Raw genomic sequence first — 24784 nt, forward strand, 5'->3', positions numbered from 1 at the left:
TGCTGGGCTCCATTCTTCAGCACCGTGGTTTTGGAACATGGGCTTCCCTGGCCCCTACCCCCAAAATATAGGGGAACCGGAAAGGGCTCGGCCCCCAGGAGCTGGCGCCCCCTGGAACCAGTTTACTTTCCAATTCTTCCAAATGTCAAATCCCAAATATCTTTGTCACCGACTACTGAATCCCAACTGACTCGAACCTCCAGCCAATCAGTCTGGACCAAAAACAGAATTAACCCCTTATGTCACACACTAGCACAAGTTACCAGGGAGGCGTTGTAAAGAGAGTTCACCTTCTCCTTATTCCCCCACCCTGGGTGAGCATAAGACAAATGCAAGTTCCAGCTGAAAACAGCAAGGAAACAAAGAGGAAGGGCAGCACACCCCAAACCAAGTAACATTTGAAAGCAAGGCAAAAATGAAAAGGCTTGCTTACTTCTCAGGAGTCATAGCTTGGGCTTCCAAGCTCAGGCATCAAGTACCATTTAAAAAAAACAAAAAAAACCCCTGTCTCACATGAACCCTGCCTGTCTCACATGAACAATGTTCACATACATGCAGACAGTACAGTGGTACCTCGAGTTACAGACGCTTCAGGTTACAGACGCTTCTGGTTACTGACTCTGCTAACCCAGAAATAGTACCTCGGGTTAAGAACTTTGCTTCAGGATGAGAACAGAAATTGCACAGAGGCGACGAGAGGCCCCATTAGCTAAAGTGGTACCTCAGATTAAGAACAGTTTCAGGTTCAGAACGGACCTCCAGAACGAATTAAGTTCTTAACCCCAGGTACCACTGTATAATGCGTTTACTGTGCGTGAGAGAGCACTTGTGAAAACATTCACTGCATCCATCTGTGCCGCAAGGTAAGTGTCCAGAAATAGCATCCACGCTGGGAATGCTATTTATGCCGGGCCAAAAATACACAGACACACAGTAGTACAGTCTTTCACTTTAAACAACAACAACAACCCAGCTTTGCTGCAGCTTCCAAAAGTGGCAGAGCTTCTCTAAGCAGTTCAGCACTATTGCTCATTGGTAACAAATATGCTTTATATTCTCATTAATCGAGACTGTTCTCGAGACTATCCACCAAAAGATTATTCTCGAAAATTTAACATCACTAGGAATGATGTTACATCATGGTGTAGCAGGTATTCCCAACGGCCCATTCTGCTACCACAGTGCTTCCTTGCTGCCACTCCTAAAGCAGCAGCAAGACTGCTTTGTAGGCAAGGAAAGAGTGTGAGACCCTCCGACACTTCCTCTAATATGGGAACACCCCTCTAAAATATTACTATTATTATTTATTAAATTTGTATACAGTACTGCCTTCCATCCATAGACCTCAGGGTGGTTCACAACCTAAAGACACAAGATTAAAAAACCTCCCCAAAAAATACAGAATAAAAACAAGAACAAACTAATAACCCTCTCCCCTCCAAAACACATTTAAATATTAAAATTTCTCCCATTCCCCATAAGATAGCAAAAACAACTTTCAGGACCTTTCCACTTACTTGACAAGGATCAAAATATTTGGCCCAGGACTAGGGGCTATAGCTCAGCTGTTGCATGAAGAAGGTCCCAAGTTCAACCCAGTTAGGACAGGTGTGGGGATCCTTCAGCTCTCCAGCTGCTCCTGTACTACAACTCCCATAGGCCCCAGCGATCATGGCCAATGGCAAGGGATGGTGGGTGTTGTAGTTCTGCAACACCTGGAGGGCAACAGATTCTTCACACCTGAGTTAGAAGAATCAGAGAGCAGGCGATGCGAAAGGAACCTCTACACCAGTGATGGCCAAACTTGGCCCTCCAGCTGTTTTGGGACTACAATTCCCATCATCCCTGACCACTGTTAGCTAGGGATGATGGGAGTTGTAGTTCAAAATCTGCTGAAGGGCCGAGTTTGGCCAGGGAGCCACTGCCAGTGAAAGAAGACTGTGCTGGGCTACAAAGATGAGGGATGATGGGAATTGTAGTCCAAAAACTGCTGGAAACCCAAGTGTGGGAAACTCTGATAGATAAACAGCAAGACCAGGCACACACAGCAAACTGAAACTAGGATCCAGACCTCTCAACCGTGGGTGGCCTTTCAGGTTTACTTCTTCAGCAACCTGAGATGTTCTATCTCCTTTCAGTTACCGCATGGCAGCCTTATAAACTCTTCCTGTTGTTATACTTGAAATCTGCAAGGCAGAGGCTGGGTGGGGTGGGGGGAAGTGCTGCACTTAGAACTGTGCTAAAGAGAAGTGAAATGTAAAAAATGACCTAATTTACAGCTGCAAATATTTTTGTCCTGTCTCACTGAGCCGAGTAGCTTGAGGTGAAAGGGACTTTCCTAAATCACTGCCAGATCTTAAAATCACAGTCCGTACTTTCCCTTAGCTTTTGACCCAGTGGTTCAGAAAGCTCCTCCATGATCACATGTCTCTTCATTTGAGAATCAATCGAGAAAGTCCAGTTGGCCCTTCCAAGTTTACTTTCACACTGGAGCCCCTCAATTGTCCCAATGTCAGTTTCTGTTCTGCAGGGGGCGGGATTTACTTGCTGGCTGCGTCTCACTTTCTAAGAAATAATAAAGTAGTGCTATGCTACTAAGAAAAAGAAAGGAAGATAACTAATGGAATGAAAAGTAGGAATTAAATAATTGTTGACTCCCCTGGCATGAACAGAAACTGACACTGGAGTAACTGCAATTTGCTAACCTTCTCCACCCATGACATTCCTTAAATGGGGTGAACCTACATGGAAAGAGCAAACAAGCCCTTAAAAGGCTTGCATTGTATTTGTGCAATTGTATTTTGTTACAAAAAAGCTGCCACAAATCAGGTTCCCTTCCCCAAAAGAAACCCACAGGAAGGCAACACAGAAAAAACTGCAGCAATGAGCTGACAACGACATCATTAGACCGTTCTGTAAGAAATATGTACACAAAAGATGACTATTCAGAGAACGGTCTTTGGTGTTTGCAAACCAAGGCTGAGTTTGACAAGCACCAACTGCAGCTTGGGTGGAAAATAGTTGGCTGGTTTACATTAGCTCCTGTCTTTAAAATGTTTGTTTTAATTAATGTATGCTATTTAGGTTTTGCTCTTTTAACCTTTTCTTTAAACAATCATGACAGCATGTATACAGATTACTGGAGCCCTTGGATCCAGCATGAGAACAAGCTGAATAAAACTGCAAATAGTTGCATACCAACATTAAGGATAGGGCATGAAAACTGTCTCACGACAAATTTGTTAAAACTTGCTAGAGTCAGCCATTTGCATTTTCTCCCAATTGACTTTAAATGAGGCACACCACTCCCAAATAAAAACTTCCTTGGTACTGTATTTAAGCTAGGCTCTGAGGTACTTTTTTGTCCACTGCAATAAGTTTATTAACAATGCAATAAGCAGTTGACATCAAAAGAGAAAAAATATCAAAAGTTTCAGTTTTCACAGCTGGGTCGGCACTGCAGTTAGACAGAGTCAGATGACTTCCCTAGGGGTTAGTGGCAACAGCCTCTAGCTATAGCTCTGCCATTATTCTAAATTTAGTGCTTAAATTGTACTTTATGGTTTTTATGGTAGTTCTGCACTTATGATATTATTTTCCCTTTAAATACATGTCAGTTTTTTTCAAATAACCAGGAAGATAAATTTCTTCATCTTTTTATATAGCACGTTTTTGGAAAAAACGTTTTTTTTTAAAGCAGAAATAGAGGCATAAGTTTACTTTAACTTTTGGGGTTACTAGTAATATTAAAAAGAGGTTAACCTTTTCCTATAGGGTATCTGTTCCTGATTCCTTACCTCACAGTAACCACTACAGCAATCCAGTTTAATCATCCCAGGGTCAGACATCTTAGAGAGCTCTAAGAGGTCTGGCTGTTCTTTAGTAAAATCCAATCTTTCAACCAGCATAAACATGATGCTTCGAAATATAATTGTAGATCAGGGAGAACAAAACCACCTCTCTCTTTGGTGTTGCATTTCTCCAGCACTATCCTAACAACAAAACATCTGGCTTTTATAAGTGGATTTGTTGCACCCTGGAAATAGAGCACTTTAATCTACTTCAGCTGCTCACACATAAAGTTCTGGTATGCTCCTGGATCCCTCCCACCAAATAATGATAGTCTGGATGTTGCCCATTAACACTTAGCACCTGGACAGGTCACCTAGTTTCAGTCTTCCCCTATATGATGAGACGTGTTGTATTTGTACAGGAATTATAGTAATCGTTTCTAAATTTGCATGTTTACATATGTGGATTGTATGCAAATCTCTATCTTTTGTGTCAGTGTTTATGAGGCCACCCTGCCTGTCAGTTAGAACGTTCTTCAAGATCATTACCAGCTGCCACCTGGTGATCTCATTGCAGTACCAGGGCAGATATAGTAGATCCTGCTTTCAATACTATTTTTACCTACAAACTTGTTGAGGTGGGCATACTGTTTTCTTTCCAACAACAATGCATGCCCCATAAACTTCCTGCTGAAATCTTGTAACCTCTTAGTCTACTAAAGTTTTTGGGTGGCAGTGTTGTTCTGCTTTTGTTGTGCTATAATACAAGAGCTTCCCTATGGACATAAAGCAGACAGTCCAGTATAAATTCACCTTTAATGCACTATTATTGTGCCACGACGTGTTGCCTGCAAAAAAATAAAAATAAAATAAAATAAATCACCAGTCTGAAGGGGTCCACTGCCTGCCTGATGAGTTAACTGTGTGTTGTAATTTTTCCTATCAAAATCCTGCCCAAACTTTCCCCCTTTTGATCTAGCTATGCTGCCAACACCCTGGCTTGATCCATCTCCACCCATTTCCCCAAAAATGGTGAATACAGGGATAAACAGACGAAAAAGGACTGCCCTCATCTCAGGCCTTTTTATCTTCCACAGAGGCCAGTCTTACTGCTCTCTCTCTCACTGTAAAATCAGTCTGGCTCATTTCTTGCACTGCTCCTGTCTCAAACCTGTCTTGTTCTTGGACTTGAGACGGGCCGTATGGAAATGTTTATTTTATATATGCTGTAGAATGTCTCAAGCACCCCCCCCCAGTCTTTTCATGCTTTTAAACGAAATATTTTAGCCATTTTGGAAGAGGTCAAATGCATTTCCACATAGTGCCACAACTGTGACTTGGCATTTGCTATGCGTTGGCTAATCGGTGGATGTGCAGTGAGTTGACTCTGCTTCGGGAGACTTCATTGTGTGCGTGAAAGTGGCAGATTATTGCTCTCCATATGGCCTATAAATTGTTTCATTGCTGCTCAGCGTGGGGTCTGGGCTCATTATAAATACCACCATTTATTGAGAGAGCATTTTCAGGCACCCACTGAGTTAAAGTGTTATAATAACACTGTTGATGCGTAATACAAAATCAGACTTGCTATCAGCTCTTTCAATCACAGGGGCAGAGAGAGGACAGCTGATCTTGAACCAGAAACGTATGGGTTGTTGTTCATACTACTAGTTTGAAGTGAAGAACTATCCTTAAGTTGCGAGAAACTTTCCACTGAGATGGTCTTCCTTGAAAGCAGTTGGCTCCAGTTGGAGGTTTAAGCCCAGTGGTTTGGTTAGAACACCTTAGTTTGGGCTCATTTATATATCTAGACCCAAAGCCTCTGTTACGCTTCTGCAGGTCAGCTGACTGTTGTGAAGTCACCTGATACTTTGGCAAATAGGTGTCCCACATTATACTTTGTTAGATAAGTCCTGAAGTTGTGCTTTGAATACCAACCCAAATGCTTCCTCCAGGACATCTTGTAAACACTCTGTAGACACAGAATGATAGGATTTTTGTTGGCTATAGCTGGCAAGCAGAGACCTGAGCAAAATAGTCCGGATATAGTTTAGAATTACAGGCAAATAAGATGTTGGAAAATAAGGCTTATAATGTTTGCTAACATGCCTTGGTACAGCACTACTTTTATTTTTAATTGGTCATCTCAACAGCACTTAGTTTTCCTGTAAACACTTGATGCCTTTACACAAATGGAGAGGCACGGTCCACTCAGGATTTAAGTACTTTTAAGTACCACTGACTTCACTTAACTCTTCCACTAAAATCAATAATACTTTAAAATGCTATTTTATTTTGCTCCCATCCATAGTTTCTGAGAGCTCAAAATGAAACAGCATGCAGTTCTGAGAGAGCTGAAGTTCACTCTTGTTATCCCGGTACTGAAACTAAAATACAAAAAAGTGATCCATGAGATAAATCTTTTCACAGCTGCTGAAGTACATTAACCTTTATGAAAAAGTTAGGATGAAGTAGGATCTCAAGGATTACTTCAAGCTTGGGGTCTCTTCCAACTCTACGATTCTTTGATATGCCACCTTGATCTTCCAATGATCTCAAGATGGTGTCCATGGTTCTCCTCCTCCCCATTTCATCCTCACAACAACTCTGTGGGGTAGGTTAGGCTGAGAGATGGTGACCGGCCCAAGGTCACCCAGTGAGCTTCATGCCTGAGTGGGGATTTGACCAGCCGCAGAGTTCTCAACATGAACTTTTGACCGGCCTGCCAGCACCTTCCTGCTTCCTTTTCTAGGGGCAACTAAAAGGCTAGATTCAGAAAAAGGGGGCTCAGGTGAGATTCCATTTCAAAGGCAAGGTGGAGCTGGGGAATTAGTGCTGACCATCCCCTAACACCTTGCCAACAAAGGTCCGTATAGTTCAAGCTATGGTTTTCCCAGTAGGGATGTATGGAAGTGAGAGCTGGACCACAAAGAAAGCTGATCGCCGTAGAATTGATGCTTTTGAATTATGGTGCTGGAGGAGACTCCTGAGAGTCCCATGGACTGCAAGAAGATCAAACCTATCCATTCTGAAGGAAATCAGCCCTGAGTGCTCACTGGAAGGACAGATCCTGAAGCTGAGGCTCCAATACTTTGGCCACCTCATGAGAAGAGAAGACTCCCTGGAAAAGATCCTGATGTTTGGAAAGATTGAGGGCACAAGGAGAAGGGGACGACAGAGGACGAGATGGTTGGACAGTGTTCTCAAGGCTACCAACATGAGTTTGACCAAGCTGCGGGAGGCAGTGGAAGACAGGAGTGCCTGGCATGCTCTGGTCCATGTGGTCACGAAGAGTCGGACATGACTAAACAACTAAACAACAACATCCCCCCTACTGCCTCCCCATTGCTTCAGTTCAGAGTTCTACCTTCCCTTCAGAAACTAAACTAGAAAGCATTCATCTGCTGTGATGAAAGAACACTCCAAAGGCAATCAGGTATTGATACAGACGTCCTGCTCCCCATCAGTAAAGCTTACAGCCTGCATTTCAGCTTTTGAAGATAATGCTTAAAAACATCCCATCTGCTAGCGGGGGGGGGGGGGGGGGGAGGTAGCAGCTTTCTGAGTTCAGCTGATGACATTTCTGAGGCCCAATCAGAAGCAATGCACCATCCAATGGTAAACTTTGATTATCCTGCTTGCTCAGAAGCAGACCTCAGGAAGATTGACGGAAATCACATAGGCATTAAATCACCATAGTCATTGCCATCTTACCTAAAAGGGAATTTGATTAGCTGAGGAACATCCCAGCCCCTGGAAATTCAACCCAAACTGAAGCCTTAATTAATTTGCCGTTCAACCTCATGCACTGAACGTGTCAAATATAATTGGTTTGTTATCATCTGAGAGATGTTCTCCTGCTCTTTTGGTCTGAGCAAAACCATCTCCCTGCAGTACAAACAGTATAAAAAATCAAAGAAAGCCCACACCCCTTTCTCCTGCCAGTCATGTGTTGCATACACAGTTTTGGGCAGTTAACGGCTTAATAGATGAAACACTGACCTCCAAGATCCTTTTCCAAATCCACTTTGCAGTCCCATGACAGACAGCAGAATTGGGTTATGGAGCATTGGAGATGGAAAAAGGGGGGGCTTTCCTAACACACGTCAGCGTTTTTATTTATCTTTTCGCTGCAGGTCTTTTTGTCTTCCGTCTTTAATGATTCCCTCTTTCCCTTACTTGCCCATGTCAGCCCATTGTGGGTTAGGGTTCACTGTTTTCTTACACCCGCACGACGGTCGTTATTTACTTAACCCAGCCTCACCAGAAAATGACTCCATTTCGGAACACTCTTGTGGGACAGCGGAGAAGCGTGCAAACAAAACCAGCTTGCCTCGCACCACAGTTAAGTGCATTTTAGCCCATTTCAGCGCCACTGCACAGCAAAGAGTGAACTTCTAATTGTCATCTAGCTAGGGAAGACTCTCAGACATTACTCAAGCACCAAAACATTACAATTCTCCCAAGAAAGGGAAAGGAACCACCGAGGAATCATAAGGCTGTTACTTCAGTTTCTGTCTCCAGGTCTTATTAGAAAAAGTCATAGTGCATCTAACATATAAGCATCAAAAAAGAATGATGGAAATATTACCGTATTTTTCGCCCCATAGGACGCACTTTTCCCCCTCCAAAAATGAAGGGGAAATGTGTGTGCATCCTATGGGGCGAATGCAGGCTTTCGCTGAAGCCTGGAGAGCGAGAGGCATTGGTGCGCACCCACCCCTCTCGCTCTCCAGGCTTCAGGAAGCTATCCGCAAGCCTTGCGCGCCCGGGGGGAGTTCCTCCGGAGGATGCCCCGTGCTTTGCGCAGGTGCCCGCAAGCCTTGCGCACCCAGGGGGACTTCCCAGGCTTGGGGCGGCAGCCTGTTCTGGGGGCTGGGGTCGGGGGAAGCTCGGGCTTCCCCCGCCCCAGCCCTGCGGCTGGGGGGGGAAATAATTTTTTTTATTCATTCCCCCCCCAAAAAACGAGGTGCGCCCTATGGGCCGGTGCGCCCTATAGGGCGAAAAATACAGTACTTGCCTCCAATACATTGGAGGGAGTTTTGTTTGTTTTTAAAGACATACCTAATTTCACCCTTTGCCAGGGAAACTGGTTTAGTCGATAAAGTAAACATACTAAATCATAACATCCTTCATTCCAAAAGGCTTTTGATATTTTTACTTACTGTATTTTTTGTGTGTATAAGCTGCCCCCATGTATAAGACAATCCCTATTTTTTTAGAGCCAAAATTAAGAAATTAAGTTGTTTAGCTTTTTTGGGGGGTGGGGGAGGTCACTTCCTCCAATCTCTCACCACTGGCGATCAGACACCTCGCCACAGCCACCAATCGTCTGCCTGCTTGCCACCACAAACAGCCCACCCGCCCCCTTGCTGCAGCCACCAATCACCTGCCCAATTGCCACAGCCACAGCCAATCGCCAGCAGGCCTTGCCACAGCCACCAATCACACGCCCAATCACCACTGCCAATCTCCTGCTTGCTGCTGCCATTAATCGCACGTCCCCCCTCTGCATTCACTATCCATGTATAAGATGACGTCCAATTTTTGCCTAATTTTTTTTTTTTTAGCAAAAAGCATTGTCTTATACACAGAAAAATACGGTATTTTAAATACTTTTAAGTATTATTGTTTCAAGTATTGTCAAATCCTCGGCACCACAATTTAAGAAGGGCATTGACATGTTGGAACATGTGCAGAAAGGGCGACCAAGATGACCAAGGGTCTGTAAACCAAGCCTTATGAAGAACGGTTGAAGGATCTGGGTATATTTAGCCTGGAAAAGAGGAGACTGGCTTACCCTTCACAGAATCACAGAATCATAGAGTTGGAAGAGACCACAAGGGCCATCGAGTCCAACCCCCTGCCAAGCAGGAAACACCATCAGAGCACTCCTGACATATGGTCGTCAAGCCTCTGCTTAAAGACCTCCAAAGAAGGAGACTCCACCACACTCCTTGGCAGCAAATTCCACTGTCAAACAGCTCTTACTGTCAGGAAGTTCTTCCTTATGTTTAGGTGGAATCTTCTTTCCTGCAGTTTGGATCCATTGCTCCGTGTCCGCTTCTCTGGACAAAACCCTTCTATTTCAAAACCCTTCTATTTTGAAATATGCCTTTTCCTTTGTGGGAGCAAATTGCTTCCATGTAGGATAAACCCTTTCATTCTTGCAAAATATTTTGTAACAAAAAGCCGCTGACTTTTTGCAGATTTGTCCCCTGTGAAACTGCCAGTGACTTTGCATGCAAACACATATGAATGCAAATGCATTTAGAATAAATTAATAATAACAATCCATGAGGTCATATGGGAAAATAATCCTGCTGAGTTTCTACACCAAAACATGGAGAAAATAAAGATTAAGCCAAGGTGGTCCTTTTTAATGTAGCTAACGGCCCAGGTTGCTACACAAGAGAAAGCCCTGGTTGACCTACTGCTCTAATTAGGCTAGCAGACATTTTGACATTTATCTTGTTGAAAGGAGACAATGTTAATAGCTGGAGGGGAGGCTGTCAGTGCCTCTAACAATCACAGCATCGCTGGCATTGCATGCTGTGGCCTTTATGCATTCAACGTACTTACGGAAACCCCGATTACTTTTTTAAAAAACAGGCAGATGGCTTGTTCTGTAGATGCACATTTTACAAAACTACCGCCTTTCGGGCCATTTTGCACCCGATATTAATTCCATTTCCCACTTGATTTACTAATTTTAATCAATGCGTTTTGCAACTTAAGATAGAGCACTAGTAGCAGCAGCAACAACACACAATAAAGGCATGGCTGCCGTCTGTCTCTGCAGATACTGATAAGACTCTCTGGCCAATGTCAACTATATTGAGGCAGATGGGCTCAAGGTCTGACTAGCTATAAAGCTTCCTGTGTTCCCTTATGATGTAGGTTTCTGCGTATGACTTGCCTTAAGCTTTTGAGAAAGAATGGGATGCACACATTTAAAGAGACTTAAAAAGGCAGAGAGAACCACATGTTTTAGGGCAGGAAAGAGAAGCACATTTCAAAGACCTTCATTCTAACTGCCTGGCAAGAGGACAACTCTGGGTCGCAAAGATCAACTCTCCCTCGACCTTGTCGTTTCTGCCACTGTGTTGTGACTGTTAAATGCTGGCACTTTAATTAAGTAGAGTTTTACAGCCACTTTATCCTGGCATAAATCACTACATGGCGACACAAAGAGAGCCAGAGCCAGTTTGCACGAAAACATTTTTCATGCGCGGTTAACAGCCAAACCGTTTGCAAGCACGAAAGCTCCATAACAGATTTCTCTGCCACAGGCGAGGACACATGGACTCTCTCCTTGGTTATATGAATGCAGCCCTTTTCCAGATTTTCTAAAGGTTTTTTTTTGCAGCTCTACAGGAAGAGGAAGCCTACCCCCCCCCTTTGCAGGCTTATCTGTTTCCTGCCAGTGCCAAACAGCTTAGACTCTGGGCACACCCACAACATGCATTTAAAGAATATTCCCAAGAATTCTGGGAACTGTAGTTCTCCCCTCACAGAGCTACAATTCACAGGACCTCTAATGAACAACAGTTCTCGAGATTATCCGGGGGAAGCAAAGTGCTTTAAATGAATGGTGAGGTTTACCTGTAATCTTATTTTTTTCTTGTGCTTCTTTACTCCTTTATGCTCCCACTACCCGTCATTCCCTTCGAGATACCCAGTTCTAAGTTTGCATCCCGTATCTTCCTTAATCACCCTTCCCTTGATTCCTCAAATCTGCATCTCACTCATGGAGAAAGTCTCCCCCCCCCAAGTAATGCTTTTATTCTGGATGAATAAATATTTAAATCATACTGGGTTTTTTGTTTGTTTGTTTTTTATTCAAAATTATAACAAGACATATTATCCAAAAACATATCATCCTTGTCCGTCCCCCCATTTTTCCTCCCTCCCCCCCTCCCACCCAAAACCCACCCCCCACCCCGACTTCCCTCAGTTCCAGTCTTTGGTTTCTCTAAGAATGCTGTTTTCTGCATGTTACAAAGTTGTATAGATCCTCCAACTATTTAGCTAATTATTATCAATAAAAGGTTTATGAATGTTTATTCAAAACCTGCCAAGGAGTCCAGTTCGCTTTGTTGCGTCTTCAGATACTTTGTAAGGGGTTCCCATTCATCCTTAAAGTCACAGTTATCCTTGTCCCGTAGCTTATATGTCAGTTTTGCCAGTTCTGCATAGTCCATCATTTTTTCTTGCCATGATTCTTTAGTTGGGACTCATGGAGAAATTCACCCACGCCTGTACTATGCACATCTTGGTTTTTTTCCTTCCTCTTATTGCTGGGGTACGTGAGCCCTACATTTGCTCTGATGACAGCGGGTGGGAAAGGGAGGCTTGTCTTTTTGAGTGCAACAGTGAGACTGGAAAGCAGGTTAAATCCCTATTGGTGTCAAGGAGGGCTCCCTTACCACCACTAAGCTGTGGTGTGTGCTTGTGCGTGCGCGTTAAGGACTGGACTGAGGAGGAATGGTGGAGATTCCACCCCCATCCTGAACCTTCCTGAAAAGAGGACAGTATAGATTTAGAACAGTGGTTTGCAGAAGGTCACAGTTCCGAGGCTGCAGATGGGAGAAGCTGGGAAATATTGGGAGAGGGGCAGGAGGAAGAAGAAGCACCAGGGGGGAGACAGCTGACAGACTCGTGTCTTTAGAAAGCATTCCTGACCCTCCCCTCCCAGGACCCGGCGGGCATTGAGAGTAGGAGAACAGAAAGCTCAAGAGGCAGAAAGCACAGATCAGTCAACGAAGGGATGACGTATAATAGGAGAGAGGGGGTGGGACTTTACTCGGAGAAATGCTGTTACTGAAACAGAGAAACCGTTTCTAAGTCTCTCACTGTGAATACTGAATAAAAGACTTGGGTAAGAGCTCTTCTTGTCTACAGTGGTACCTCAGGTTAAGAACTTAATTCGTTCTGGAGGTCCGTTCTTAACCTGAAACTGTTCTTAACCTGAGGTACCACTTTAGCCTCCCGCTGTCACCATGCCGCCGCCACACAATTTCTGTTCTCATCCTGAAGCAAAGTTCTTAACCCGAGGTACTACTTCTGGGTTAGCGGAGTCTGTAACCTGAAGCGTCTGTAACCTGAGGTACCATTGTATCTGATTCTTGGCTGCCCTGAAGCCTGACAAGAGCGGTCTGATCTCCATTCCAATCTCAGTGCAGCAGTAAAGGGCTAAACATCCCATTCCGACGTTTCCTTCAGAATGAGAGTCAGGCTCCCCTTCCCGCCTGGATGATAAATTGAAGAAAAGCAATAATACTATCTGCCTGCAATGTCTTTAGGCACATGTCTAGTTTGGCCACAGAGTCTCATGTGAGAATTTCATCCCGGGCAAATCAACCTTTAACTTCTGCCGCAGAATATGAACTGCATGCTAACACTGTAGCTGCAAGGCTGAAAGGTTAGCATATCAAAATCCTCGATGACATTCCAGACATCAGGCCTTATTTCTACCAATGGCTGCAGGGGAATGATTTGCAGACCACGTGGGCATTTATTGCCTGTCACCCAAGGCAACATTATGCATTTTTGTGTCCACCCATCCCATAACTGTGCACTTTTCAAACATGCTTAGAGTCTTTAAAAGCAGCCAAGATTAAGACAATTTGCAAACCATTTATTGGAACTGATGTCAAACATTGCACTGGGACACAAATGCTAGTAAAGCACCGTTAACACACAATTTCACAAGGCGGTACTATTAATTTTTCTACAGCAAGGAAAACAAACACGCCCCCCCCCAAAAAAACCCTCCCATCCCAGAATATGTTACAGAAATGCATATATTCATCAGGGTCTAGACATATCCTTGTTATGATTTTACCCATATATTTAATTAAAAAATGTTTTGGGATCCAGTATTGCTGATAAAGCAGGGTATAGCTATTATATAAAAAGGAAACAGCAACAACAACAATTGTATTATTTATACCCTGCCCATCTGGCTGGGTGGCTTACAGCACATATAAAACATAGTAAAATGTCAAACATTTAAAACTTCCCAATACAGGGCTGTCTTCTGAAAGTTGTGTAGTTCTTTATCTCCTTGACATCTGATGGGAGGGCGTTCCACAGGGAGGGTGCCACTTCTGAGAAGGCCCTCTGCCTGGTTCCATTTAACTTCACTTTTTGCAAGTGAAAACACATGCATATATGTTTTTTTTTGTCACAATGATGAGGTTTCCTTCCAGTGAGAATAATGTCAACTCAGTACACACTTTCCACATTACAGGTTCAATCCCTGTGATCTATAGGTTGTGCTGGGAAAGAGCTCTATTTTGGGGTGGTTCCAGATTGTCACTATTTTCAGGTGGAATTCAGACACGTGCCAGAAACCACTTACAGGTTAATTTGGAGCCCTTGCGCAACAAATCTGCTCTTCCACCTAAAACTGGACTCTGCAATAAGGAAAGTGACATGAAAACAGACTGGAAAGTGTGGGGTGACAACTGCTCCAGCGCAACACACCATCTAACCTCCCCAGAAACAAATCGGAAGTAATGCTAAACGAACACCTTCCTACAAACAAATCTGGATGGACACTCAGTTAACAGGTTGCCTGGATGTGACCAAGGTCATCCATTCCAACCAGAACTATCTTAAAATATTTCAGAACCACAAGCCAACAACCAGGGAAGGATGGAGGGAAATAAAGAGACTTGTATTGTAGATCATCATACCCACTTTTGAGACTTGAACACGTTGAACATTGCACATGCAAAATTATGTATCTTATCTTAATCTGCCAAGCCTGTTTTCTTCCATTTGTCTGCACTGTCAGACATTCTGTGGGTTTAGTTTTAACACTGTCTGGCTAAAGGACAGAACGAGAAATGCGGTGATGGAGATGACCTTTGCCGCAGCGCTGAATTCTCGTTCCGGGGCTGAAAATGCTAGAATTGAAAAGGGTAGGAGGGCAAACCTTCTCCAGAAAGTTAAAGCGAAGCCTCTGCATATGCCTGGATCCAGTTTGACAGGCACTGTCATTTTCAGAGGTAAAGAGAGGCCAATTTTACGCAGCAATTCTGTGTTTCTGTATCCATGAAGCTTACAATCTAGCAGAAGAAGCCGCTGAAGCGGTCAGACCACTTTCTTTTTTAGGCTAATGGCCTAAGCACCACATTCTGCATACCTAAAACTGCAAGGCCATGTTGCCATAGCAACAACTAAGTGATGGAGCTCCCCAGGAAGGGGTAGACATTTCCCCACCCCTCACCTGGTGGGATACCAGGTCATCCTATAGGTCAGGAGGGGCTAGTTTTGTAGGTGAGCTTATAACTGGGCTAGAAGATGCACAGAGAGGCTTGACTTCCTCTGTGGGCCAAATCCCATAGCTCTGGGGAGGGGGGTTTCCCTGGAAACCTAATGGGGAAAGCAATATCTGTTAGAGCAGGCAAGGCAAACTCGGCCCTCCAGATGTTTTTGGGACTACAACTCCCATCATCCCTAGCTAACAGGACCAGTGGTCAGGGATGATGGGAGTTGTAGTCCCAAAACATCTGGAGGGCCGAGTTTGCCTATGCCTGTGTTGGAGTGTTGATGCTGCGAGCCCTTCCATCTTATGCTCAATTCATACAGAAGTGTTAACAATGTCTCCACTGACCTCCATTCTAAGGAAACTAAATCTGGTGTAATCGCTGAAACCTCAGAAGTCTCTCACTGCTGAGGGACTGAGGTGAATGAAACAATATGTCCAGATGCCCAGCACCCATGGAAGCTCTGCCACTGCCCAATAAACAGGAACTGTGCACCCACCTACGTGTGACATAGACAAAGCAGGAGTCAACTCACAGAGATCAAACTGTGGTAATGTCCATCATGATGCAAGTAATGTAGAGGAGAAGGCAGCCCAGCAGCCACAATTAAGGGTCCTCCATAGTGCAGTCTGTTAGGAATATAGGCAGCTGCTTTGTTCCAAGTAAGACCATTGGTCCATCTAGTTCAGTGCTGTCTATATTATACTGACTGCCAGCAGTTTCCAGGGACATTACCTGGGGGATTCCTGTGATTGAACCTGGGACCACCTGTACTCGAAGCATGTGCTCTCCCTCTGAATTGCAGCCCTAAGCAATGCAATGGCAGGGGGTTGGACTATATGACCCTCAGGGGTCCCTTCCAACTCTACAATGCTGTAATTCTATAACTAGTTTGGCCCTCAATATGATCCTCAATATGCATTTGGAGCAGGGTGAGGAGGCAGAAAAAGGTTATACAAACAGATAAACATAAATGGTCCATTTACTATTGGCAAAGTGGCCCAGGACTCAATAATTCCCAACACTGCTTGAAATTGCTTAATGTCAGATTTCATCATTTCACTTGGGGGAGTGGCACCGCTAGGGCAAGCTAACTGCAAATCTCTTTTGCCAGGTTTGGTTAAGCCCAGCGTGAAATTCATTTAACAGAGCCTTAACAGCACCACTGTAAAGAATCTGCAGCTAGTCAGTCATGCAGAATGCGTGAAGACATATATATCCCTTTGTTGCTTCTGAGTTTCAGAATGCATCCAAATTTCATTTCTGTAATTCACACTTATCTCAGGCCACTGGTCTCATGCTTTTGCTTCCCCTTTGATTCACAATTTCGCAGCTGCTGCAGCTGTTAAACCCACTCTCCGCCAAAAAAACACAACCCCAGATAACAGATTTCTCCCCCCGCTCCCCTGATCCAAATGAGTGGAGTCAGCTATGAAATATTAATCTGTCAGCATTCTACAAGCTACAACATTTCAGGAATGTATTCTTAATTATACATTTCCGCTCACATCTAGGAAATTAAACCCAGGACGAAGCACCAACTTTGAAGCAAAGGGCGTTTTCAGGCAAAATGGCATATAGGGTGGTATTTGCAAGGATTTCCACTTGTGTAACAGGACTTCCCTCCCTCCTCCTCAAGTCTCCTCCAGAAGGGAACCCCTAGAACAGACTTAGGGAGAATATGAGATGAGAGCAGAGGGGGAGAATAATATGCTGCACAAGTAGAAATCCTTACACTGATGGAACAGCCACCTGGTACTGCTTTGGATACAACCCACAGACTGGAGCATGGGATGGGCTGGATCATGCCCAATGGCCCCACCCCAACCTACACAGCTCCTGTTCAGATATGAACAGATATGAATCTGAACAGGCCCTTCATCTAGACAAATGTGCACATATACAGATATGTGTAGGTCTGTTCAGACACTAGCCTGGCTGTGCCAAGCAAGCAGGGCACGATCTTAGCAGGATGACACCCACCCAAATGCACCATGTTGTCTTCAAAGCGCAAGTAACAAAAGGGTAGCACATTCATCCATTAATAAGTAACTACTTTGGCATACGTGGATCTCGGAATCCTGGTCAAAAGTTATCGCCGTTGTGGTTTTCTATTGCTCATGATTGCCCCCATTTTGCATTAAGAATGTAAGAAGAGCCTGCTGGATCCGGCCAATAGCCCATCTAGTCCAGCATCCCGTTTTACAGTGGCCAACCAGATTCCTGTGGGAAAACCCAAGGGCGAGAGGGCTCCCCTCTCCTGCAGTTTCCAAAAACTGGCATTCAGAAGTTCTGCTGCCTCCAACAGTCAATGGTGGAGTAGCCATCATGAGCTGCATCCTCCATTAATTTGTCTCATCCTCTTTGAAAGCCCTCCCAATTTGGTGGCCATCACTGCCTCCACTCCTGTGGAGCATGTTGCAGAGTTTTAACTACGGACTGTGTGAAGAAGTACTTTTTAAAAATACCTGTCCTGGATCATCCAATGGTCACGATCACCAATTCATGGCCAAGGTCACTGCAATTTTCTTCAAAGAAACCATAAGGACATAATATGAGCCTGCTGGATCAGACCAATGGGCCATTTAGCCCAGCAACCTGTTCACACAATGGCCAACCTGATGTATGCAGGAAGTCTGCAAGCTTGGCATGAGCGCAAATGCATTCTGCCCACCTGCAATTCCCAGAAACTTCTATAACTGCCTTTAGTCTTTTTTTTTTTTTTTGTCACATGACTGTGGCTCCAATAAACCCCTGGGCAAATCACTCACTAGGTGGACGGTTTTTGAAACCTAAGCGATTCGCCTGCAAGATCATCTTGCTGCAAGGCTGAAAGGGACTGGTTTCTGGAGTGCAAGGTTCAGTTTGGAGATGCTGTGACTCACGACTAATTTTGTATATTATTCCTACAAACAACAGCATCTGAAGCATGAAAGAGCCATTTCTACACATGCTTATCCCAGCAAAAGCTATCTCTGGAATATAATCGGAAAGGCAGCTGCATCTTGGCTTGTGGGGAACTGCACATTAAAAAAGAGCAAATTAAAAAGCAAGGCTGCTTCTTGCAGAGCTTTTAGAGAAGTGGAAGAGGCTAAAAACTCCTTGATCCATATGAAATCAGACTGTGCAAAGTAAGGATGGTTAGGAATTGTAGTCCCAAAACAGCTGGAGAATGAAGTTTTGAGGAACCCTGTTCTGGAAGGCCACAAATGGTGTTTCTCTGAACAGGGTCCAACATCTGACACACCTGAAACTTGGTGAGTACATGGAGGATGCTTCACACAACCCCGATTACCTTTGGGCTTCTTCAGACTGGAGCTGATAAGAACGACAGCCCAACAACATGTGGAAGACACCACATTGGCTACCACTAGATTAGATAATGACTGGGGGCTGGAAAGGTTTCGATATCCTGTTAGCCTAATCATGATCACGGCAAACACTAAAATTGGAAAGAACAGGGACCCCAGGGTATGGGGAATAGAAGGTATGTCTCATGCTCTCTCCTATTAATCTACTTGCATGCCTGCTCCACCACACCCCGAAGTATCCTGCAGGGATGGAAAACCAGGACATCAGCCAGGACTTGGGTTTATAGCACCCTCAAGCCCCACTCCTCCCAAGTTGGGTAACCTGGGCGTCACACTGGTATTTTTCCACAGTGAACTGTGTAAGTGTGTTTGTGTGTAACAAATGCATTGGGGCATGTGCATCTTTAAGACCCCCATGTATATGTGGCTGGGAATCCTGGGACGGTCCAGTTAATCCTTTCCCCCTCAGAACTGGGCACCAGCACTGACAAAATGTTAAAAAATAACACCCTAGCTCAGTCTTGTAGAGAGAGCCGTGTCACATTCCTGCATCTGCGAGCTGCTCCAGCTCATTTATTGCACCATCCCTAGTTTATATGTGTACCGAATGTGCTGTGACCGGCTGCAGAATTTGTCAGGATCCTGCGCACCATTGCGGCAATGCAGGTGTCATGGAAATGCTGCGGAACTCCCTCCCACTACAAGGCTGTCTCAGTTGAATCCCATGACGCTGGGATTAAGAGTCTCATGCTCTGCCAACTGAGCTAAGCTCTTCAGGTCTCCATGTTTTTTTGTTTAAATTTCTGGAGTTTATTTTTTTTTTTGCAGTTTATGATTTTACATTCTTTAAAATCACTGTAAGCCACTTTGAGACCTAGATGGTGAAAAGCGGGAGATGAAATTTTGACATGAATAAAAATAACTGCTGTCCATGGCCAACATGCCACCAGAGGGAGTCTGTTGCGAACAACTCTTTATTGGCATCAACCAAGAACTAAAGAGTAGCACATAGATGTCTTATCTTTTACCTAGACGGCCTTGCTCAGACCCAGTCCCCGTCTTCTGCCAATTCAGAACTCTGTAACAGACAAAAACAATCTTTCTTGGTTGACCTGGGGTTTGTTTTATTTGTTTTAATTTGGGTTTGGGCTTTTCTTTTCTTTGTTTTTTCACATCAGCTTGGATTCTGATATTCCCATGATGAAACAGTTGACCCAGAATCTCCTTCCAGGCACTATACCAATGCCACATTAGAATGATTTGTGGAAAGATGCTAAATCACATGCTGGTCTAATGATGGAGCAATCAGTTAAGTATTGCTTGGCTGTGGTTGACACACCCAGATCTTCCCAGAGTTGGGTGTTGTGAGAACCAGAAAGCTGGACTAGACAGGCTTTTGGTTTGAGGCAGCAGGACTCCTTCTGTTCTTATATGTACAGCAGCAAACTGTGCATTCGTGGACTGAATGAATTTGTCCCACACAGTAAGATGCAACGTTCAGCGGTTTGCAGATCAATTCTATACGTGTCTACTTAGGGAAGGAACAGTTGAGCGAATTGAGTATGTTTGAATTATGGTGCTGGAGGAGACTCTTGAGAGTCCCATGGACTGCAAGAAGATCAAACGTATCCATTCTTAAGGAAATCAGCCCTGAGTGCTCACTGGAAGGACAGATCCTGAAGCTGAGGCTCCAGTACTTTGGCCACCTCATGAGAAGAGAAGACTCCCTGGAAAAGACCCTGATGTTGGGAAAGATTGAGGGCACAAGGAGAAGGAGACGACAGAGGACGGGATGGTTGGACAGTGTTCTCGAAGCTACCAATATGGGGTCATGAAGAGTCAGACACGACTAAATGACTAAACAACAACAAAAGCCTGGGTAAAGAGAAGAGGAGATATGATGGCCATCTTTGAATACCTAAAGGGATGTCACATGGAGCAAGGAACAACCTTGTTTTCTCCTGCTCCAGAGGCTAGGACCTGATTCAAGTTTCAAGAAAGGAGATTCTGACTAAACATCAGGACTAAACTCTTTCTGACGGGAAGAGTTGTTCAGGAAATGGACTCCCTCAGGAGGTTGTAGACTCTTCTTCCTTGGAGGTGTCTAAGTAGAGGTTGGATGGCCATCTGTCATGTACGATCTGGCTGAGATTCCTGCATTGCAGGTTGTAGGACTGGTTAACCCTTGAGGTCCCTTCCTATTCTATAATTCTATGTTTCCAAGTACGTTTCGTTGGGTTCAGCAGAACTTATTTCCAAGCTAAGTGTGCATAAGCTTGCAGCCACAATTTATCTGTTCAACTTCCTTTTTTAAAAAATATATATTTTTGATTGCTTTTCTTCTTATGGGTGAATCAACAGTACATATACAACAAAAGAAAGCCTCCCCCTTAGTTACAATGATGCAGCGCAGAATGAAGCCATGTTACATAGCACACCAAAGGAGAAGAAAGAGTCCAACACAATAAAAGAAAAATAGTACAATATCAGGAATCACACCAGCCAAAAGATTTTACATGCTGTAGGAAGTCCTCTATCGACTGTCTTGTTTATGTGTGCAATAAAACAGTACCATTCTTCAATGAATCTGTTTGTGGCTTTCCCTCTCTTTTCCCCTTGCCCCTTTTAGCTTATTTGTAGGTTTTTCATTTAAAGAAATCTGCCACACTTTTGGGTACAATGTCGTAACAGTGGTCAGTTGCTTCCAAAATCTGGCAAACACCAACCAGGCAGCTACCAGTAAATATAAAATTAATGGTTTAAAGTGAGCATTCAGGTTTTCACCTTGAAATAAACTCAACAGGACAAGGTCGCTTGTCTTTCCGTAAGCCCTGGCCAGCAATTTCAACAAATGTTTCTTTTCAGTTCATCATAAGTGACCAAAACGGTAAAAAACAGGAAAAACAGAGAACGATAATGCTCAATGCAATCGTTGAACACGGATCATTTAGAACATGACATCTCACGGTGCCAAGGTACTTGAGTCTTGTGCATCATTTGGCTTAGATATATTTAATTATGCCTACCCAGCAAGCACATAAATACACAGTGATCTCCTCTTCTTATAAACAGCAGCATCAATCAGGCTAGCATTCTCCGGCAACTCTGTAGTAGGTAATCAGAAATCACGTCCTATTCAAGCCTGATTTAAGCCATCAGGTCCCATTTAGCAGAGCACTTACTTGGCCAGATTTATACATATGCTGGACAAGGCTCTGATTCAGCAAAATACTTTAAAAGCTGGGTGCTCCTGAGGCTGGGGACTGGGAAATCAAAACAGTGGCCTGGAGGGTGCAGAGACATGATTTGCACACTCTAATGGCTGGAAATAGCTTGTTAATTAAGTCATGGGTCAGGAGGCTAGCCTCCTGCACTAGTTTCTTAAGGACCCCAGAAGACAACTGATAAAAATAGCCGGCTGGATTAGGAAGACACACAAAAGATTATCTGCTAGCAGTTTGGTTTTGCTTCGTAGCAGCATTCTCAAACAGTGAGTGGAGACTTCCACAGCTTTTCAACATTTGATTTGAGCAATATCTAGGAATCATTCTGAGAGAAGTTTGAGAGTTGGGGGTGGGGTGGCCAGATCCCCACCTATGCCTACAAATATAAACACATGTCGCTGATACTCACAGGTAATCTTCTTTACAGGTTAGGACTATTATGGTCAGATGCTTACATCATGCATTTATGTCTCTCCCTAACTAGGATGGCAGAATGGCCCACATATTAGAGGATGAGTCATCCTACACAGCTGTAACACAAGGCAGGCTATCCTGGACCGATTTAAAGCAGAAGAGCTGTAGACCAGAGAGTCCTGCTTTTGGTCCTGTCTATCTCTGATAGAAGACTTTTTTACCCAGCCAAATTAAAGGAGTTACTATTAGTATATACAGTAAAGCCTTTAAGACCTTGGGACCAGTTTGCTTGAAGGATCACTTTGCCCTAAATATGCCAACTCAACCCTTTTGATCCAAAGAACTGCCAATCTTACAAGTGCCTTTTACAGGGACAGAACTACCTAAACTGTATAGAAATTTATTTATGCATGCTTCAACTTGTTTTTCAAATCCTGTTGAAAAGTAAAGGAAGATTTAAAGAACACAGGCCTTTATTTGGAAGTCAGTGAAATGTTCAGAACTAAGTTCCATATACAGACATTCCTCTCCTGCATGATAAAAATGTTGTTTTCTAGTGAATTTTCTTGCATATCTTAGTGGATTAAAAAACAACCCCGAAACAGCCCTTCCCTAATATATTCCCAAACTGAAAGAAAGGGTGTGTTTTTATATAAGAGCAATTTACATACCTCTGATTAATACATATAATCTCATTAATATTCGCTGAGCAGGGAAAACAAACTTACACCTATGAAGAGAGCAAAATTTACTCAGTCAGAAAGAATGACTTGAGCTATGTGTGCCTGCAAGGCAAGGTGCATAATAAAATATGCAGATGCAGTTTGATCTAGGTCATTATGAAATTTATTCTATGGACAAGATACAGTATAGTTAAACCAGGTGACGATCAACCTGTGAACTTAAGATAAGGTCTTGTCCTCCGAGGCCTACTGCAAGGTTTCCAAAATCTTTTCATTAATAGTTTTACAGTGGTAACTCGGGTTAAGTACTGAATTCGTTCTGGAGGTCCATTCTTAACCTGAAACTGTTCTTAACCTGAAGCACCACTTTTACTAATGGGGCCTCCTGCTGCTGCCGCGCCACCGGAGCACGATTTCTGTTCTCATCCTGAAGCAAAGTTCTTAACCTGAAGCACTATTTCTGGGTTAGCAGAGTCTGTAACCTGAAGCGTATGTAACCTGAAGCGTATGTAACCTGAGGTACCACTGTATTCGAAAAAATTCACATCTGTCTCTCCCCTAAATTTTCCGCTCTTTGTGTCTCTCCTCCTCCTCCTTCCCTGACACCCCTGACAACACTTCCACCATGAAACGCAAAGAGTCGAACATGTTCTAACGCAGGGGTGGGGAACCTTTGATGGCTAGGCCAAATTTGGCCCACCAGGATGTCATGGGAGGGAGCAGTTGGGGAACCCCGAGGGAAGGAAGGCTCAGAGCCAGGGGTCTGGTGGTGGGACAACGATGAGTGGTCAGAAGGAGAAGACAACTCTATGATGTCAGCGGACAGACTATGGGAGGCCCTGCCCACCTGTCAAATTTGGTCCACCAGCTGTGGGGAGGTATATAAGTAATATAAACAAAAGTTATACATAACAAAAAGAAAGATGATAGCAATATATTATGAAAATGGGGGAAGGGGAAACAACATTCCCTGACTTTTGATATCCGTAGTTCTGGTTATAGGTAGGCAGCCATGAAGTGTGCATGCACATGAAAGCTCATACCAATAACAAACTTAGCTGGTCTCTAAGGTGCTACTGGAATAATTTTTTTTATTTTGATATCCGAGGCACAAAGGTATTTTTGAGGTTTTAATAACAATCTGGAGGCAGTTTATGCTCAAAAGTATCTTTCAGATTTCAGGCGTCCATCATCCTTGCAAGTCCAGGTTAGCCAGTATCCCATGCTTAGAGGTAGTGGTACCCCTGATCGTTAGGTTCATTCGCGGCTGACTCTGGGGTTGTGTGCTCATTTTGCTCTATAGGCCGAGGGAGCTGGCGTTTGTCCACAGACAGCTTCTGGGTCATGTGGCCAGCATGACTAAGCCGCTTCTGGCGAACCAGAGCAGCGCACGGAAAAGCTGTTTACCTTCCCGCCGGAGCAATACTTATTTATTTACTTGCACCTGACGTGCTTTTGAACTGCTAGGTGGGCAGGAGCTGGGACCAAACAACGGGAGCTCACCCTGTCACTGGGATTCGAACTGCCAACCTTCTGATCGGCAAGCCCTAGGCTCTGTGGTTTAGACCACAACACCAACCTCCTCAATTCACCAGGGATCTACAAATCCAGTCAACTGATGGCCAATTATGACTGCTTCTCTCTGGCTTAACACACCTTCCTCCATGTCCAGCACAACAGTCCCATCATGTCACTTTGCACTGTCCTTTTGCAGAAGGCAAGAAACAGTAGGAATCTCCCTCACTTGTTAGAAGGTTCCCTCTTTCCATTAAGAACATAAGAAGAACGTGCAGGATCAGACCAATGACCTGCCAGGCAGCAGAAGAACCGAGCCCCACAGTAGGTTGCCAGGGAGGTACAAGACAAGGGAAAGTTCTTACCAACTGTGTTTTATTGAATAGTCACAGAGAGAGGCTTAGAAATGCAGCCTCTCAGAATACTGTTGCTCTCCTACTTTTAAGGCTCACCGGGTTATGGAATGCTTTCTAGTGATAACGTGTCAGCCTCCTCCTCTCCCATTATTTCCCAACTTCTCCCCTCGTCTTCCTCTGAGCTGTGAGCTCCATCAAACCCCTGTTGTAA

General features: G+C 44.1%; 1 protein-coding gene across 11 annotated transcripts in view; it reads right to left on the reverse strand.

Annotated features, from left to right (window-relative positions):
* EVL (Enah/Vasp-like) overlaps positions 1-24784 on the reverse strand; it is a 144028-nt gene that overhangs the window by 88294 nt on the left and 30950 nt on the right. Inside the window, exon 1 of one of the 11 annotated variants that reach the window (XM_081860453.1) lies at positions 7794-7846. The exons of the other annotated variants lie outside the window; for them this stretch is intronic. Coding sequence (XP_081716579.1) covers positions 7794-7831 — 38 coding nt within the window. The 5' untranslated portion in view covers positions 7832-7846. Of the gene's footprint in view, positions 1-7793; positions 7847-24784 lie in introns of those variants that run through there. 11 annotated transcript variants of the gene reach the window in all.

This window comes from Podarcis erhardii (assembly GCF_964252035.2).
Source record: "Podarcis erhardii genome assembly, chromosome: 1".
In the NCBI taxonomy this organism is placed as follows: domain Eukaryota; kingdom Metazoa; phylum Chordata; class Lepidosauria; order Squamata; family Lacertidae; genus Podarcis; species Podarcis erhardii.